The sequence below is a fragment of the Stegodyphus dumicola genome, chromosome 2, assembly GCF_044657685.1.
Source record: "Stegodyphus dumicola isolate Sdum_Otavi_A_Nest chromosome 2, ASM4465768v1".
Taxonomy (NCBI): domain Eukaryota; kingdom Metazoa; phylum Arthropoda; class Arachnida; order Araneae; family Eresidae; genus Stegodyphus; species Stegodyphus dumicola.
Window position 1 is genome coordinate 111,889,525 of NC_140769.1, and position 21,246 is coordinate 111,910,770.

Below are 21,246 nucleotides of genomic sequence, written 5' to 3' on the forward strand. Positions count from 1 at the left end.
TCATAGCTTGGAAAAATATTTCAAACTGTAATTTTGAATTTATTAAAAGAAAATTTGAATATTCTTTGGACCTTTGTTACCAGATTTTTCATTTCAATATAATAAAAAACAGTACAAATGCTATTTTTAAGTATCTAAGTGTACAAAACATAAATAAAAATGTTAGCAGTTACATGGAACTCAATATACGAAAAGCTGTGGATAAATAATTTTGTTCTTCCTGATTATCTTCACTTACATTTTCAACATTTGGTAGAACTGAGATGTTTTCGGGTAAGCAAGTGAAAAGCGCCAACTTATATACACACATATTACACATGTATTTGAATACACATTTTACATGCTTTATATTTAACTATCATTTTGCTACAGTACCACTGACTGTAAAGATTGTAAATATTGGCCATACAGAATTTTTTCCCTAAAATTTCTTGTTTCTTATAAAATACTTCTTTTTATTACTAATTATGAATAAAAAATTATTTACGAGCTGAACGGGTAACCAAACGAATGTTTGTAACAAATTTTTGGTAATTTTTTCATAGGGGTGCAAACAATTAAAAAATACCATAAATTATTTATCCAAGTTAACCATATAAATGCAATTAACTAAATTTGCAGAGATTCACGATCCATGTTTATATTAAAAAGAGAATGCTAATGCATGTGGAAAAACTGCTAAAAACTTCAAATGGGAGAAAAAAAAACTTTTAATATTCAAAATAGGTTGTTAATCATAAATTATTATTATTTTTATTTGCATATTTATATAAAAGTTGCTTGTAAGTTAATGAAGCAACATTTTCTAAAAAAAGGAATTTTATTTTTTTATATCTAAAAATGAGAAAGTATTGCAGACATTGATAGAATCATCAGAATTCTATTGTATTAATCTCTGCCTATAAAATCTATACCAATCATTAGACACATATTAGCAATTACATATTATGCCTATATTTCTATACAGCAATCACATATTATGCCTATACCCTTAATATAGCAGTCTAGTACCTAAAATTAATTCTCTATTTAATGTACCTGAAAATACAAGTAAGATAATTTCACAATGACATTAAGGACCGCCAGCTGCAGTGATTTACAAAAAGTAATCAGAACTAATTTTAATGGGCATAAAATCTATTTACATAAGTTAATTTACATGATATGATTAAATTGGATCACAGATTTTCATCAAAATTAAAGGATTATAACCACTCAGGAACTTCAATTGCTTCCTCCCATCCTCACTTCGAGCTACAGATAAATAAAGAAAAAAATAATAAATCATTATTAAATATTCCAGGTAGCAGAATACAATGAACATTTTGCTGTAAATAATTTCAATTAAAGGAAGGGAATATTAACTAATATAAATACTTTTTCCCCTTTGGTATTAAAGATTAAATGGTTAAAACATACCAGGAAGAGTAAAAAAAAATATCATTAAAATTTTTACTAACAGCATTTACTTAAAACAAACAGAAATGAAAAATTTAATATTTTTTAACATATTTAGTGCCCATATATCAGCATTTTAATGGAACTTGGATTCTTCAAACAACTATGTAGCTTCTGATACATTACCATTTTTATTTTAATATCTGTAATGAATTACTTTTGCCAATAATTTCCCTCTTGAAGGGTCTACTCATAAATCTACTGAAATAGTAACCTTCTCCTATGTCTTTTCATCCGTTGATGAATGTTTGCTAGCTTTTAATGTTCAATAGCCAAAAATTTTAATTTTTCATTTTTGTGGATGTTCAACTTAGTCACTTGTTCATGTAAATTCTATCAAGACAATGAACCTATATTTTTAAATGTACTTACATATTTATAAACAGATCTGTGAGATATGTTTTTAATCAGCAAATTAAGGCAATTTTTTAACATTCCCTTAGTAAATTAACTTAATACACTTAACTAAAATTTTATTTATTTACTTATTATTTTAGGTGCTCAGAACAGACATGGGTTAGAAACAGAGAACAACTTCAGTACTACTACACATTCAAATAACTAATATCATGCAATGAGTGTGTTTTTAAACAGTGCAAAAGTACCTAAATGAAGTCTCTAAAAATCCTGAAAGAACAGGAGTATACACCCATAAGCAATTTTACAAAAATAAATTCTAGTTCAAATGCATGATAAATTTTTGAGGTTACATAGTTGCTCTTTTAACATGTATCAGTGATGTTTTGAAGTTCACATTTATAGATAACTGCATAAAAAAAACATGATTTATTCATTTAAAACACTTTATAATTAAACATTAATTTTAACAACATGCACCAGTCTTTAATTACAGCAATGTTCCATTTTGATTCAATTATCTTTATACCATATTTTGAAAAGCAAAATTTATTCATGAAATTCTGTGCACTCAAATGTAATGAAAATAACACATTCCATATTCAAGATTAGAATGTCTTGGATAACCATTAAACCTCAACTTTTACTTATTTTAACACAGACAGTACATTTTGAAGCAAAAGTCATTTAGCAATATAGTAAAGCACTCATTATACATCTTTTACATTTTTTTTTTTTTTTTTTTTTTTTACATTATTTCACCTTCTGATTTATTCCTACTAATGCTAATGCACAATTTTCACTTCACTTATTCATCAATGTCTTTTTTTCCCCTCTATTTTCAGAGCAATTTCTTTTAAAGTTATTTCTTGCTTCCTATAATATCCATAAGTTGTATATGAGGATAGAGAAATACCAAAGCCATGGGATACCTCAGACTGTCACAAGGATTGAAATATTTGAAAAACTGATTAAAACATATAACTGGAGTAGGATGGCAAAGAAAATGAAGAATGAATCCCATTTTCTTTGCAAGAAGGAAAGACAAACTCAAATGTCTTTGTCACAAGAACTAATGATAAAACCTTTCAAGAACTTAGTTTTTGCTGAAAGTTTAAAATCAAATGGCTAGCCAAATAACACTTTGATTACTTTTTTTATTAAAAAATTTTAAAATCGGAATCAATGTTAAAATCATTTTGGAAAAAGAATAATTTTTCAAAAAATGGGCAACTGAAATAATGGTACATATATATATATATATATATGTAAGAAAAAGAATATGTAACAGATTAAAGTAGCAGCGTAAATTATTCTCCATTCTAAAAATAGTAGACCCTCTCTGCACTGCGTCATTTTAAGAAAAATCTATGTCATATGACTCTTACGTAATTCTGGTGATGTAAACTGAACTAAAACTCTTAACAGCCAATAATAATTTTCCAGCAATATTAACCATCCAATTAGATTGCTTTGAGAACCAAAACTAACTCAGTCTGACTTAAGATTTCATCCTGAACATTATGCACTTGCTTTCCATGCTTTGGCCTATCTACACTGCTGTCTGTCTGCTCTGCTTTCTTGCAACAAAATTATCAAAAATGTAAGCCTTTTGGAACAGGCACATTTAATGTGCCAACTTGTGTGTAGCTGCAACATGTTGCTGAAAATAAAAATGAAGATTTAAATCTGCCTTCGCTATCTAAATTCCTGCTACTCAATATATTTATTATATATATAACCATTTTCAGTTCTTCCACTTTAAAAAATTAAATAATAAATAATATTTTAAATAAACTAAAAATAAGATGATCAAATTAAACTTTCATAATTGCTCTAGTCTAGAACTATCATTAAAATTCTTTGGTTACAATACACATACTACATCTTAAACTAAAATTCTCATTATATGGCTTTCTTATTTATTACTCTTTATCGGAAAGTCCTTCGAAAGTTGTTTACTGCTATACTGTATCATTTTAAAGCACACCTGTTCATAATTTTGTATTTACACAGTATCTCCTGACATCCATAAGCAGACACCATTTTACAAGTCATGTTAATAATGTGCATATTTTACATTATGCAAAGGAAGTATTTAAAAAGATAGAGCAAATTGCCTTACAAGATTCTTTTTTCCTTCTTCCCATTTGAAATACATACACACAGAGGAATACAACATAGAGATTCGTCACATGGTGTATGAAGCATCTAGTCTGAAAATCATGAGTTACACCAGAGTTCATAAACAGATGAATTGTTTAAAGAAAGCAAGACGATTACACACAATAAACCATGCTTAGTCAGACTGGTCATTTATAACTGTTGACTATTTTTGCTTGTGGAAGATAGCATGATTCACAAAACAGATCCTTGAGAATTTCCCCATTATCAGAGAACTGTCCACAAGTTTCACAGACAATTCTTTAAGAAACTGTTTTGAAAAACTCAAGTGTTTAAAAGTCGTGCTCTCAGTGAACTTTTAGGATGCTTACTCAGAAACAGAAAATGAAGAGATAAACAAAAGCCTTGACATTTCTGATTTAGTACTATCAGGAAGGTGAACTGTTAAGCGGCACTCTTATGGGGTGACACATGAATCCAAGCAACAGTTTCTTCAGTGGTAACACATATTTCAAACAGTCTCATCTCAAAAGATTACAGCAGCTGTGTTTGAGGCAAATGTAATACTCTGCTCATAGATTTCATGTTACAAAGTGCAAACAATAAACACTACAGCATACTATCAAGCTTTAAAAAACATTCATTAGCCAGCACAAAAAAGTTTCACAGTGTGTTTAGTGTCTGTTTGGTAAATGATGATACATTCCATACTGCTACTTAAAAGCAATTCTGAATGAATCTTTTGGCTGACAGCAAGTGGAATCCCTTTCAAAACAACCCAGACTGGCTACCAAGAGACTATTATGTTTTCCTGCATCTGAAAGATTCCTTGCCTAGAAGCATTTTGAAACAAATGAAGAAGTAAAAATAATAATTCAGGAATGGTTATCTTCTTAGATGATGTACTTTTATGATACAGATGTACAAAAGCTAACTCTCATCTGTAAGATTTTATATTAATTAATCCAGTATTTTATCTGTAAAGTTACTTCTACTTTCATTGGTTCCCATCAGGGCACAAACTAATTAACAGGTATATAAGAAGAGATTTGGAAGTTAGAGAGTGAGCTTTTATAATAGTGACTTTTTGTGATAGCTATTGACATCTCTCAGAATTACTCAAGCCTGCTTTAGCCTTTTGCTAGTCATATTACTCACATATTTAGAATCCTAAACCAAAGCTTAACAGCAATTTGCTTTATGAATTTTAAGCATTAAATACTTAAATTTTACATAATTTGTTAAGTTTAAGATTTTAATGAAAAGCTTCCTTTAAACCTTCTCCTAAGTGTAGTTGTTTTACCCACACAGGGCAATAAGTCATCTGACAATCTCACAAGAAACCAACTTTGTTATGTAATTGGTTTCCCTATAATCCTAGGATATATCTAGAATTTACCCTAGGAATATAGAGAAGTACACTAAGAAGTGAAGAATCAAAGGGTAAAAAAATAAAGTATTTTAAATATTTAGCAATTCCTTTTTTTTTTTTTTTTTTTTTACTGTAAAAGGATCCTTCCTTAAAAAATATTCATCCTATTTCTAACAACATTTGAAATATTTTGCAATTTTCAAAACTTAAAATTCTTAAAAAAATTTTGTATTATTGTACCTAACAATGTATATTAAAAGCCTCTGCTAAGTCCTATACTCTCTGCAGCAATAGTGATTAGCGTTTCAGCAAATACGCTCAAATTAATTCTTTACACTTCAAATGATGATATATGAATGTACACAAAACATTTACCAAGACACAGTTTGATGCGAAAGTTCTGCAACACTTTTAAAAGTATAAATTTAATGCATCTAACTACATGCTGAAAGTTTATTTAAATTAACTTAATCTAACTTAAATTTAAATGTTAATATATGTGGCATCAATTTAAAAATAATTTCGTATAAGGAATTCAAACAATTTTTAATATTTAAAACAACATTACTGTAAATATTATGCATGAGAAAATGGGCAGGTACTCTAAAACTAATAAAACCTTTAATTTAGAAGTCAAACAACAAAAATCAGCATTATATTTCAAATTGCAAGTATAGACTGATTTTTGTTGTTTGAGTTCTAAATTAATATTTGTTCAGCGTGTTATTGTATCTTAATTAATAAAACCTTTCTTAATAATCTTGCAAAACACAAATAACTTTTTAATTCAAAATAAAATAATACCACGGTATTACAAAATATCAAATGTTTTGCATTAATCTATGAATTTTAAACATATTTCAAGTTACTTGAAAGGTGAAGCCTTTGTTTTTAATCACTTTCGCATATTATTCACAAGTTTGTCATGGTCATCTGCTAGTATTAGATAATACCAGCATGAAGTTACACTTTCAGTTAAATTTACTTAATTGCTTGGCTTCTTTAAAACTAACCTTCTGTTTCAGTATCATCAAATTATTTTCAGTTGGACAGAGGTCTAGCAAGTTATTGCAATTTTGAAACTGATTTGAAAGAAAACAATCTATGAATTGTTCTTGCTTGATGAAAAGGTACATTAAGATACTTGCAGGATGTAAACATTGTTTTGAAATAAATTTATAGTTGAAAGAAGTATTTTTCCCCTAAGCACATTAATATATTGACCCCCATTCATTTTTCCTTCAACAATTTGAAATTGCACTTCTCTATATGTCAAGATATAACCCCGTATCATTAACTGCAGTAGAATGCTTTACTTTTGCTGTTTGTTACAATATAGTTTAAATCGTTTCATTATGATGGGCATTGCATAAATGTGGCTCTTTTATTTAGCATCTCAACGCATTGTTTTGGCATTTCATCCTAAATAATTCTGATGATATCTATCAATGTTTAAGCCTTTGTTTTTCATTAATGAAAGGTTTCTTCTTGATCTCATGGGTTGTCTTTAGGCACTTTCATTCAGTCTCTGATTTAAAGACCACCCAAAAATGTTAACTGAACAGCTTATGGGCCCCTTATGCATTAACAAAAATTACCTTTTAAAGATAAATATTATTTCATTTTATACTTTTCTTTTGTTTTCTCTTTTGGTGCCAATTTTTCCAAATTTCTAGGTAAATTGAAGTTTCGAAAATTTTATTCATTAACTGTGCATTTTAAGCATCATTCTTTCATTCATAACATAAAAAAGTTTTAGTTCTATACAAAATTATTCTTAATATGGTGCACAATTTATTACATCTGGAATTTAATTTAATTTTGAAAATATGATTATATTTTTAAAATACATGTTTTCAAAAGGTACTGCAGAACTTTTGCACCATATTGTGCATTCAGGTTTTTAAATTTGCAAAGAGCTTTCATGGCTCTCAACTCATTTTTCTGAAGCCTTCTAATTCACATCAAAATTAAAAAAATATATATATAATGTAGTAATAAAAATTGGGATTCCAACAATTATGAAGGTGCATGCACAATCCTGAAAATAAGAGCATCAACCTTTATTTGCATACCCCACTACTGTATATGATTGGTGTAGCTCAATTATTCATATTTCTTAGAGATCATCATGCAGAATTCTATGTTTTTGAGGAGCTACTGGACATTGTATTGTTACATGATAATGCAACTAGGAAGGATATATTTAAAGTTGTTTACAAGTTTCTGGAAACCTCTGTCCAAGATGTTCTGTATACACTCTTTAATGACCGACAGAAATAATGGCTTCATAGCACATTTACAAACATAGTAAATCTTGTGAAAACCTAATTTACTTAACCCTTAAACACAGAGGTGGGGCCTATATGACTGTGCTAACATTTTAGGACTGCGAAACGGCTTATAAGTTATATAGATATTCTTCTCCTTTTCAGTATTTTCAAGTTGACATAAAATATAACTATCCTGAATTTTTATTAAACTCTATCCATTAGTTGTTTTTTAAATATTTTTTTTAATTGGGCCAGGTTCATATAGACCTTACATCTGCATTTACGTTACTTTTTTCTGGCATGAGGGAAAGATGGCTTTATTACTCAGGGTTGCCACTCAAACAGGAAAATGAAATTCCCTGACTTTTCCAGGTTTTCCAGGTGTGATTTAAGAAAACTCCAGTCTATCCGCATAATGCACATTGGCTGTGCTAAGAGGTAAATTAATTATCGTACCACTTGAAAACACAAAAATTTGCCAATTACATATGACTTATATATATAATGACTTATATATCCCGAACGCATTACTATTTATAACTATAATAGGAATTGTTTTCTCCACTAAAGATTGAGATTAGAATCTGCCCAATCTGGATTAAAAAATGCCTTTTTTTTTTTTTTTTTTTTTTTTTTTTTTGGCAGACAATTTGCAGCTAAACGAAAGAAAAATCTAGTTAATGATATTTTTAAATAAATTCAGGTATTTTATATTTATTTAGAAGCATACATAAGCAAAAAATGCATGCATTAAATTTCATGATGGTATGTCATCATACTGCTAGAATTAGTTCCAGGATTATGCCAGAGAAAATTTCCTGAAATTTGAAAGTATTATTTACTAATAATAAATACATTTAGAGGAAAGAAGCAACATTAAATGATATGAATAACATTAAAATAAAGATAATTATTTAAAAATTGAATTAGAATAATCTACGATATTTTGGCGAATATAGTTGTATTAAATGGGCCTAGGTGACTGATTACTATTTTTTTTTTTTTTTTTTTTTTTTAATTTTACTGCAAAATGACAAATAACGCATCTATTTAAAAAAAGGGTTAAAAAGATCTTGCGGTAAAATGCTAGTATACGCTACGGCCTAACACGATTTTGAAACCTGTCGCCAACACCAAAATGACATGTTTACTGCTCATCATAATGTCCCCAAATCCCATGTATACGGTGCATGGAGGTTAGAATAGAATACATGGAGGCTATTCTAACCTCCATGGTACCCTATATTGGGATTAAACCGATTTTATTTTATACGGAATACGTATTTTTCTTAGTTTAACATGCACTGGATACGTACATGCCAGTCTCTCGATACTCGAGGCTACTGGAAACCAAAGTTGCCGGAAATTTGCTTTGCCTTTCTAAAAGACAATCTGATTGGAGCTGCAAAATTTGGCTCTATGCCAGCTGGCCAATCAATGTTGCTCACGCGATACATAATTTGCCAAGAAAGTTATCACTTCCAACATCGGCGCAAAACTCGCTTTTGGGGGGGGGGGATCGCTGTATGAAATTCCCTGACTTTTCTAGATATTGACTAAAATATTTAAATTCCCTGACTTTTTTGGTCAATTTTCGAATTTCCTGATTTTTTCGGTTTTCCAGGTAGCGTAACAACTCTGATTACTACTTGAGTGTCGAACTTGTACAAGAATGTAACTCTAGAGGTTTGACATACATCAGTACTATGAAAAAAATACGAGAGAAATATCAGGTAAATGTTTTCCAAATAAAATGAAAAGTGAGGGATCTTCTCTTTATGCATTCACAGATAGAATGACTCTCATCTCATATGTGCTTCACAAATTAAAAAGTGTTATTCTCATTTCTTCAATGCATCATTTGAAATCAGAAGACCTAGAAACTGAGAAACCGGAAATAATATTTTACAATGTGACTAAAGGAGGTGTAGATGCACTGGATGAAAAATGTTCTAAACACTTTACAAGCCGAAGAACAAGGCAATTGCCAGTGGCCATATTCTTTAGGTTACTTGATGGCAACATAGATTTACATTTCATAAATAGGTGGCAACATAGATTTCAACACATGCTGGCACATAATTACTCACCCCTCAAAAAAAAAAAAAAAAAAAAAAAAAAAGCGCAACTTATATTATTAGAAATTGTCTTCGTTTTGTAAATTTGATTTCATGGAAATATTTAAAGTCTATAAAAGTCTCTGGTTACGGTTAATGATCTTAACTCCTTTCTGCTCTTAGCTTTTAAAAAAATGTGTTTCTTAGAAGCTTTTTATTCTAAGAAACAAACTCTTAACTTTTCAGTTAACTGATGACCCTGGGGACATTTTCCATCACTTAGTTATAACATTCTTAAATTTTTACTTGTTCTTATTCATTCACATTTCCCCTTTTTCACCAATTTCACTCCTGCAGATGCAGAAGAAAGTTTTTAATTTTTGAAACTATAGTACTTTACTGATTTCTGCTGCTTATTGTAGGTTTACTTATTTCTTTGATTACATTCGTTACATATATAACAGTGGTTTAAAACTTGCTTTCTCAAGCACTAAATAATGGAAAATTATAATACTCTAACAATTTACCTTTTCTTTGCTTGTAGTATGCTTTTCTTCTGCTTCTGATTAATACATGTGCAAATTAACATAATAATGTTTTAAGTTTCAAAGAAAGAAACTAATAATCCTCCAGACACATTTAACATAAACATTTTCGTTCTCCAATGTATAAAAATTTAGCATAAATATAAACCACAATTTGCATCAAATCCACTTTTGCATCATATTAGATACTAATAATAAAAGACAAATACCTTCCTCTGACTGAATCCAGAGTCTATTAGTGTAGTAATCTAAGGCACTCTCTGCTTCTTTTTCTGTGTAGTGTTTGGTTTGAATGGGTATAAAAGGATCCAAGAGTTCAAAGCCCTACACAAACAATTATATTAAACAATGATAAAAAAATAAAATTTTTTTTCACTTTTTACATTAAAAAAATTTTTAATTATACAACTTTAATTAAATACATTATGAAATAAAATATATATTTCTAATTGTCAAAATGTTCTATATTATATGTGGTTAAAATATATACAATGCCCATAAAACATGAGGTAAAAATATAAGTGCATTACATTTACAATGACAAAGCACACAATCATTGTCTAGATCAAAAAGGATGCTTTTATGAAGAATTTTCTAAGAGACACTTCTCATGGTTGAATTAAAGAAAATTATCCTATATGTCTACACAGCCATATCCTAATAATATTACATATCTCTGCTCATTCAGTCATTAGAAACCAGACTTGATATACTTTATAATAAAAAAAACAAGAAAAAGAATCAGATCTACCACTTTAAAGAAAGTGATAATCAAGATAGTTATATGACTGTAATGTACAATGCACTCAAAAAAGTCCTTACCCAGCCTTTATTTTTGCATCCATCAGTCACAGACATATACTTCCAACTAGAAACGAGTTTTAAATGTAGCAAGATTTAAGATTTTGTGTGTTTTAATTACTAAAAAAAAAAAAAAAAATTTTACAAAATATAAAATCTAACTTTTCACATGTTCCTCTGGTCTCCATACTTACATTTAGGAAAATTTTGCACTTATTACAAAAAATAAAATGCAAAATGTTAGACTCCTGTACAACAAAAATTGACTGAGGTATTTAATTTCAAAATTTGTAATATTTGATGTCATTTTAAATTAGCATTAAGGGGTCAGTTAATATATAAATTATGATAATTTGAGGTTTATTTTCCCCCTTAAATGCCTTTCAGAGATACTCCTTTGAGATTTACCATTTTATTTATAACATTGTTACATTTGGTATATGAAAGAAATTTAACCTAAGTAATTTATAAGTTCTCAAAGTCTAAAAATACATTGTTTATATTCTCATGTTTCATTCATAAGTTTTATTATTTTAGAATCATAATCAGGTAATCATAAAAAATTCATTAAAAAAAATATTTTTCATTTTCAATTAATACAAATAACATTAGGAGTTGGCTATGTGCCAGTGTTTTAATTTCTAAAACACAAAATCTATAAGATTCTGTGAATGAGATCTCCTTTTTAAAAAATTATTGATCAATACTCTTTATAATAATCTACACAGAAAAGCTTGTTTGAGTAAGACCAGCTACTACTCAACTCTGTTTTAAGTTTATGTTTTGAAAATAAGTTCTATCGTTTCTGTAAGAATAACTGCTTCTAAATTTTTTGGAAATATCTGCAATTAAAGTGTTTTTTCATATTAAATCCATAGTTATTTTCGAATCCTTTAAAATATTGGCGTCTGTGGAACAGGCCTATGGATAATTTAAAACGGGAAAGAACACAATTACGGCAATATTTTACAACTTCTTTGAAAGAAGTGGACACTGTTCTAAAAGATGAAGCAGTAAGTAAGATGGATTTGATATCTGTATTTAACATATTTAATGATAAAGCTGACAGATTGTTTCAGTTAGATGAAAAAGTTAAAGTAAAATGGCTAGAAATGGAAAATTTTAATGAAGATGAATTTTCTAATGATATGGAGTTAACAGAAAGCTATTGAAATCAGTGGGTTGCTATGAAAACGAAAGTTGATTTAATGTTATCAACCACTGAAAGAAAGGGCGATATTTCCAGTGTAGTAATTGAAGCCAAGCGAAATTTCCGTCTTCCTAAGTTAGAATTGAAACGTTTTGATGGTAGTATTAAAAACCGGCTAGGATTCTGGGGACAATTCAAAAAGATTCATGATGATGATAGCATTTATGCAGATGATAAATTTCAGTATCTTTTACAAGCAACTGAAGAAGGTTCATCGGCTAGAGATTTAGTTGCAAGTTTTCCACCATTTGGCGAAAACTATTATAATGCTATAGAACAGCTGAAATCTCGTTTTGCTAAAGATGAATTATTAATTCAAATTTATGTTCATGAACTTTTAAATCTAGTTTTAACGCAAGCGAAAAGTGGCGAAAATTTTACTTTGTGGATTCTTTCTGATAAATTGGAGACTCAGCTGCGAGCATTAGAGACTTTAGGGGTAACGTCTGAAAAATATGAAGCAATGTTATATCCTTTAGTAGAATCAGCTCTGCCAGAAGCTCTTAATTGTGGAAAAATTCCTACTGCAGCTTGTATTGTATCTAATGAAAAGCAAAGAGCTGAGAAAAATGACAAACATTGTTTATTTTGTAATAAGTCATTTCATAATACCTCAGAATGTTTTAAGGCTGCCGAGATGTCATTGGAGGTGAAAAGGGAAACATTGAAGAAAAGGGGAGCTTGTTTCGTCTGTTTGAAACCAGGACACAATTCTAAGATCTGCAAAGATTATTTAAAGTGTATTATATGCAAGAAAAAATAGCATTATAGCATAGCACCATAGCATTATGTGTCCAAATATAAATCAATTAAAACAAGACAAACAATCTGAATCGGATGCACAGGTTCTTTTGTCACCAAAAAAATCTCCAACGTTATTGTTAACTGTATTGGTGAAAATCATCAATGGTGACAAGTCCGGAATCGTTCATGGATTATTTGATACTGGTGCTCAGAGATCTTTCATATGAAAAGATATTGCGGAGAAACTAGGATTGAAACCTGTAGATCAAGAAATGATGAGTCATGGACTTTTTGGGAGCAGTGAAACTAAACAAGAGTCCCATAATGTCTACAATATTACATTACAAAGCTTGTGTTCAAATTTCAAGAACACTATGGCGCATTATTGACTGGGAGAATTGAGCCCATTGATAATAATTTGGTAGCTATTAAAACAAAACTTAAACGGACGCTTCAAGGTAAACAAAGAAACTACTCAAAATCTTTGGAGAGTATTGTATATGCTAATAATTTGGATTTGATGGAATTATGGAGCCTAGATGTCATCGGTATAAGATGTCCTGCAGAAGTAAAGTCAAAGCAGGTAACCGATGAAGAAACGGTAGATTTTTTCCGTAAAACTATTAAAAGAAATGAAGACAAAAGATATGAAGTATGTTTGCCATGGAAAAGTGGACGTCCAGAATTAGAAACGAATAAGGAATTAGCCACTAAACGGTTAATGTCAACTACCAAAAATCTCATACGTTAAGAGAATATGATAATGTGTTTAATGAGTGTGTTCGGAATGGAATTATTGAAATTGTAGATGAAGACGAGAAAAAGGGACACTATCTACCACATCATCCTGTGATAAAAACTGGTGTAACAACAACAAAAATTTGTCCGGTTTTCGATGCGTCGACGAAAGATTCCAAAGGAAATTCCTTGAAAAATTGTTTAGAAAAGGGGCCAAATTTATTAGAATTGGTACCCAAATTGATATTGCAGTTTCGGAAAAAAGCAATTGGCGTAACATCAGACACCAAAAAAGCATTTTTACAAATCAGTTTGAATCCAGAGGATAGGGAGTATTTTAAATTTCTGTGGTGGAAGGATTTATCAAGACGAGAAGAAATAATCACTCTCCGACATTGTAGAGTGGTATTTGGTGCTTCTCCTAGTCCATTTTTACTAGAAGCAACTATAGCTTACCATCTAGAGAACGCTCCGGATGAAAGGAAGCACACAGCTTGTCAACTCAAAGAATCTTTTTATGTAGACAACTGTATTACGAGTTTAGAAACTAAGGAAGAGGCAGAAAAATTTATTTCTGAAGCTAAGGAGCTGATATCTTCAGCAGAATTCGAACTACGAGGCTGAGTTACTTCTGAAAATATTGTAGAAGAGACACATAACAAATTCATTTCAATTGTAGGTCTCTCTTGGGACACTGAAACTGCTGAACTTTTTTGCGGCAGTATGGTTGAAAATCCAGAAAAGAGGATTACTAAAAGAGTTGTGTTATCGGCTGCCCAAAGATTATTTGACCCTATTGGGGTCCCGTTTCATTGATACCAAAAGTATTGCTTCAAAACATCTGGAAGAGGAAAATTAATTGGGACGACGTACTTCCAATAGATATATCAAATAGATTTTTAGCCTGGGTCAAGGAACTATCTTTACTGAAAGAATGTAAGATTCCACGGAGACTCGTTTCAGATCCATTTGAAGACTGCCGAATAAGTCTACATTGTTTCTGTGATGCCAGTGAAGTTTCCTATGCTGCTCGTATTTTCTTACATTCTGAATTTAACGAGAAGATTTTTGTCAAGTTAGTAACGAGTAAGTCAAGAGTGGCACCTACCAAAGAGATTAGAACAATTCCTAGATTAGAACTCTTGGGAGCTTTGATCTTATCAAGATTATATGGTCAAGTCGTAGACGGACTGGAATTGAAAGACAATACAGTGTGTTTTTGGACTGATTCAACTGTTGCTTTAACTTGGATCAAAACAGAGAGTTCTTGGAATATGTTTGTAGGAAACAAAGTCACAGAAATAAGAAAGAATACAAACCCGAATGACTGCCATTTTGTGCCAGGGCATATGAACCCAGTAGATTTGCCTTCAAGAGGTTGTGATGCTAAGAATTTATTGAAAAGCAAATGGTGGGAAGGTCCAGAATGGTTATGGAAGTCACAAGAATTTTGGCCATTAAGTGAAAAACAAGTCATTGATGAAAATTTGGTTAGATCGGAAGAGAGAAAAATGATAATCAGTAATGTGGAGCATGGATCAGTTAACTTCACTGACAATTTACTTTATTTCTCGAAATATACGAAGATTCTTAGAATGCTTGCCTGGATACTTCGTTTCATTAAAATCTGCCAACGAAAAGAAAAACTTAAGAAAACTGAGTTGACAAAGTGTTCGAATTTCAAGAACACTGTTTCAGTTTTGGACGAAAAGAAGATATGTGGTGCAATTCCACGTGTACAGGATCCTGATATTTATCCAATTTTGAAAAGGAAAAATATACGCTTAAGTGATACAGGAGAATATGTGCCTGAAATAGGTTTATTAATAGGAGCTGATTATCTTGGCGCATTATTGACTGGGAAGAAGTTCAATCAGCAGAACACTGTTTGCTAAAATTAATTCAGTAGGTTTGCCGGAAAAAAAATGAAAATCTTGAAGAACATGCAAACATTCAGAGATGAAAATAATATTGTTCGACTCAGAACAAAGCTTCTCTTGGGAGACGAAGAGCCCCATATCGTTGCCGGAAGCCATGAGATTATTCATCGACTGGTAAGGCAAAAGCATTGTGAACTACAACATGCAGGACTTCGAACTCTGATTGCCAATTTAAGAGATTACTGGATTATTCCGATCAATAGATTAGCGAAACAAGTTAGCTCTAGTTGTATTTCATGTAAAAGATTCAAAGCCAAACCTACAGAACCACCTTTTGCACCTCTTCCTAAGAACAGAATAAAGACTGCTGCAGTTTTTGAAGTTTCAGGAATTGATCTTGCAGGCCCTTTGTATTTGCGTTCTGGTGAAAAGACATGGGTTGTACTTTTTACCTGTGCCATTTATAGGGCTGTCCATCTTGAATTAGTCAATTCCTGTCTACAGAAGTTTTTATTATGGCTTTAAGAAGATTCTTTGCTCGAAAAGGTAGAGTAAATATAATCTACACTGACAACGGTACAAACTTCATTGGTTCAAGCAATGCTCTAAGAAATTTAGATTGGGAGAAGATCATGTCGTTTTCTACTATCAAGGAAATAAAATGGAATTTTAACCCTCCAACAGCCGCCTGGTGGGGAGGATGGTGGGAGCGCATGGTTAGAATGTTGAAAGAGACGCTAAGAAGAATTTTGGGAAGGAAAAGTCTTGACTATGAAGAGTTGGAAACTATTCTATGTGACTGCGAAGCTACAATAAACTCTAGGCCACTTACATATATTGAAGACAATTCTGAAGGTCTGAAGCCATTAACTCCCGCTTGCTTCTTACAAAGTATTCCTAGCAGTGAAACAACTGATTTAGACGAAACTGACAGTAAAAGTTTAAATATAAGATTGTGTTTTGTGCAAAAATTAAGGCAGGATTTAAGAATGAAATTTCAGAATGAGTATTTAGCAATGCTGATTCATAAAGTTAAGAGTCGGGAAGAATCTTTAAAGAGTTGGAGAGGTCATTCTTTTAGAAACTGATGGCAAGCGTATCAACTGGCCTTTAGGAATCGTCATTGAAGTCTTTTCTGGAGCAGATGGGCACTCAAGAGTTGCCAGAGTGAGAACAGCTGATGAAGAGAAGTTGAGACCATTCCAAAGACATTATCCGTTAGAAATCAACAGTTTGGAAAAGTTACCATTCATTGCCCAAGATGCTCGAAGGGAGGAAAGTGCCTCTACGCCCTGCAGCTAATGATTCCGATTCCACCGAAGATGATGATTCCTCACCCAAAGTCCAAGATTTTGTTAATAGAGCTGGCCGATGTGTTAAAATTCCCAATAGATTTGATTTATAACTTTTGTTGCAATTTATAGGTATCCTACAAATTGCAAGGTGGGAAGTTGAGTAAGACCAGCTACAACTCAACTCTGTTTTAAGTTTATGTTTTGAAAATAAGTTCCATCGTTTCTGTACGAATAACTGCTTCTAAATTTTTTGGAAATATCTGCAATTAAAGTGTTTTTTCATATTAAATCCATAGTTATTTTCGAATCCTTTAAAAAAGCTCATCACATAGTCTATTAACATCAGAAATCTTTTTCTAAATGATATTTTATTTTTATGTTACATACAAATGCAAACATATCGATTTTCAGTTGTACATGGGTTCTGAATACAATTCCTAATTTTTATTTTAAATATCAATCAATTTTGCCATATAAAAGTCAAACTCCTTGTGTTTTATATTTTATTACGAGTACAGAATTTTTCTAAATATAAGGACTAATGAAACATGTAAAAGTTAATATTTTGTAAATACCACAAAACTTATTTCTTTAACAAATGCCAAAACATGACTCTTTGCAGCATTTAAAACATTTTTATAATTGGAAATGTATGTTTATGACTAATGATGGTAAAAATAAAGACCAGCTAAGGACTTTTATGGATAATGTGTATATCCAGGATAACAAACAAACAAACAAAACAAAACAAAACAAAAAAAAGGGGGGGTCACCAAATTGTACTTAAAAAGAATGGTCCATTGTAAAGACCCACGGCATTAAAAAAAAATGTTGCCACCTACATTCAAACTAATTATTATAATCTTGACTTTGAAACAAACTTCAAACAGTACATCTATTGGTTTCAAAGTAAACACTATATGAAAGGTTGGTCAACTGCACATACAATAAAAATAGAAAAATACAGTACAGCAGATAATGCATAGGCTTATTTATCAAATGTTCTTTTCAACTCAAGAGCAGGTAAAATTCTTCAGAATTTTCTAACAGCATAAGAGAAGTTTACTAAAAGGATTTATGATGTTAGCTGGTTTTCAATGTAATACGAAACCCTGTCTTCAAACTAATGTTTCAAAGCTAATATTTCATAATGAATAGCATTAAAATACATGATTGTGATAAAAGTCATTACAAATGCTCGAAAAAGATACTTTGCACTTTTGGCAAGAGACATCGTTAGCCTCCTTTATTATACTAGTCATCAAATTTAATGGATAATGAGAAAAAATATGCTCACTAAGTTAATGTTGCAACCAATGCCCAATGTTATAATTATTTATATTAATTAAGTACAACTGAACACAAAATTGCACTACCCCACATATATTAGCATTGGAAATATGGAAATTCGGTGATTGACAATGTGGTGCGGAATGGATGCACGTTGGAATTCTGGGCTGTAGTATCATTTAAAATGAATGCAGTTTCTGAGAGTGATCAGTATTCAGTAGTTATGGCTTAAAGGCATCACTTAAACTTGAACTTTTAAGTGACAAAGGGAATCGAGAGAGGTAAAACAAAAATGGTGGTCTTATTTATTGAATATCCTTCAAATTGAATATCCTATTATATTATTTGAATATCCTTCAAAGTGTCATATCAAGAGAAGCACTGGATCAGTTGATAGACAGCTTCGTCAAGGGCAACAAGAGCAACAACTGCATCAGAAGACCATTTTCTGTCATTGGTCAAAGAAACTGTGAAGTAACTATAAGAGATTTGATTTTAGATCTTCAGGCTGCCACAGGAACTTGAATTAGCTATTCTGCTGCTGCACAAAGGCTTAACAAGGCTGGACTGTATGTGAGAAAGGCCAATGGTTTCGGTCCCACTCTAGTTTCCAGAGAGGCTCATTTAAACTGGTACCACTGTCATGCTCAAAAGAGTCAAGACAACTTGACCCAAGTACTATTTACTGACAAGTCCAGGTATAGTCTGAAAACAGTGATTCTAAACGTGTTTTGATCTGGAGAGAGGAAGGAACGAGCAAATCGTCTCTCCTTATCTATGAAATATCCCACTTCCCTGGCAGTTTGCCTGATCACTAGTTTTTCCCCAAATATCACACTTGGAAAGGAATCATAACAAATGGCTGTATATCTTTCATGGAGGTTATGTAACCACTGGAAGATATGTAGACAAGGTATTGCAACCCTAACTAAGACAGTTTAGGATTGCTGTTGGTCCAGAGTTTTTGATAATGGATGTCAATGCTAGGTCTCATTGAGCACACAGAACAGACCTGCAAACAGAAAATATCACTCGAATGAACTGGCCACCTTACTCACCGAACTTGAGCCCAATTGAGCATGCAGGGGGATGCCTTGCGAAGCTATTTTGAATTTCTTGTTACTTTTTTAACGTAGGGTATTGTTAATGATGCTTATGATTTCAGTAAAATAAAGAAATATTAAGAATCATTATACTTTTTTTTTTACTGCGCCCGCCAGCATTTCCTGTTTGTCAGATGTGCCCAGATGGGGAATAAGGTTAAGAACCCCTGCCTTAGGGTAACAAATACCTCCCTGGACCCTCCAGGAACTGAAAAGTGTACTTTTAGAACAGTGGAGTTTAATTCCACATGACTACACTTGATCAACACTTTGGTAAAGTCTAAGAAATCAAGATGATGCATATCTGTATGAGGTGGCCATACACCGTATTCAAGAAAAAAATTTTCCATAAGAGTTAACTTAATTTTTCCGTCATTTTCCAGTTTCTATAAATTGAGTTTCAATTTCAATATTTTGTGAATAAATCAACTGCAAACTTTGTAATTTATGTTAACTAATGCTTTTGTACAAATTTCTATTAATAATTTTTAAATATTAGTTATGTTTTGTTTTGTCATTATCCTTTAATTTTGATGACCAGTGTTTAACAATACATCATGAAAATTTTTAATTAGTTTTTTGAACCTCTGACACTCCATTCAGCCTATGTCCTAATTGCCCATTATATTGTTACATTTTTTCCTCTGACACCATTTCTTATGGGGTTCGTGTGGATTTGGAGTGAATAACGATGACAGCAATTAATGAAATATCGAAACACACTTTATTTGCCAGTATTGTCAGGACAGCTCCAAAACACGTTTCACATTTGAACGTTATCAGGCTATCACGGTGGAAACAACATCACGACAAAGCACTAGAGTACAGCTCGGTCATTCTTAGACCTCCGCATACTCTCGAGACTCTCCACGCTACAACTCGCAATGCACTCGACGACACACAGAGCACAGCTCCCAACTCTTCGGTTCAGTTGTTTCCCGAGCTTAACACACTCTGTCGACAATGCACTAACCGCGATACACTAAGAGACTCTTCGATGCACTTGACAACCAACTCAGCGCTACACTTTGAGACGCTCAATGACTATCAGCTCTCTAGACGAGGCACACTCTAACTGACTGCGGACCAGCAGGGTTTATATAGCTTTCGGCTTGTGTTCGAGAAAATTCTGGGCTAAACCGGTAAGAATTTGTTCCAGAAGGTTCTCCAACTGTCCATGGTATATCGCCAATTTTGTCGCCAAATGTGGCAACCCTGACTTTCCTTGCTATTTTATGGCAACCTTAAAACTGCTTTGCGGGGAAGCCATCTCACCGCATGCCTGTACATTTCGTAACAATATTCTTCTTCAATTTCACTGCTCACTCTTTAATTTGCCATTGGTCTTCAGTCATGAGAGTAATTTTTAGAAAACAAGTGATTTTAAAATAAATTATATTTCATTTAAACACAATGTGTTTATATCTCTAAATGATTTTAAAGTGAATGCTCTATTTCTGGATGGCTGAAGAATCAATAAAAGAGAGATTCTTCACCCGACCAGAAATGAACCTAAGGCGTTCACAACCCTAAGGAAATTATTTTTATTTGAATTATCTAATTTGATCTTCATATTTTCAGAAAAAGGCCTTCTATCTTAAAAAAACTGAGACGGACTTTTAGTTGAGAATCATGACTTTCATCCAGCAAATATTAACCACCGCAAATGCTGTCTTTAGGTGGAATAAATAAATATAAATACAGTTTAAAAAATGTTTTTTATGAAAAAGGTTATTAATTTTTTTGCACTATGTAATAATTTTCTTACATATGGACTAGTTACACTTAAGAAAATTTATAATTACCTCTTTCCCAAGCAGTGCTCTTGGTGTATAAGGATCTTGCATAGTTGAATTACGATTAAATGGTATAACATCAACACTTGTTATGACAGCAGCATTAGTCTTTAGAAAGAATAACACAAAGAATGCATTTTTAATTAAATTCATGTAAAGATGATTATGGCTTATAGCAGTAATGCTAAACACAGTTATCATTA

The 21,246-nt window shown here is 31.6% G+C and overlaps 1 protein-coding gene across 1 annotated transcript in view; it reads right to left on the minus strand.

Annotated features, from left to right (window-relative positions):
• Positions 1-1,106: 1,106 nt before the first annotated feature.
• The window catches only part of mRpS29 (mitochondrial ribosomal protein S29), an 80,299-nt gene continuing 60,159 nt past the window's right edge, over positions 1,107-21,246 (minus strand). Inside the window, exons 11-13 of the mRNA XM_085811031.1 lie at positions 21,053-21,151; positions 10,396-10,510; positions 1,107-1,254 (exon numbers count right to left, since the gene is read on the minus strand). Coding sequence (XP_085667157.1) covers positions 1,169-1,254; positions 10,396-10,510; positions 21,053-21,151 — 300 coding nt within the window. The 3' untranslated portion in view covers positions 1,107-1,168. The remainder of the gene's footprint in view (positions 1,255-10,395; positions 10,511-21,052; positions 21,152-21,246) is intronic.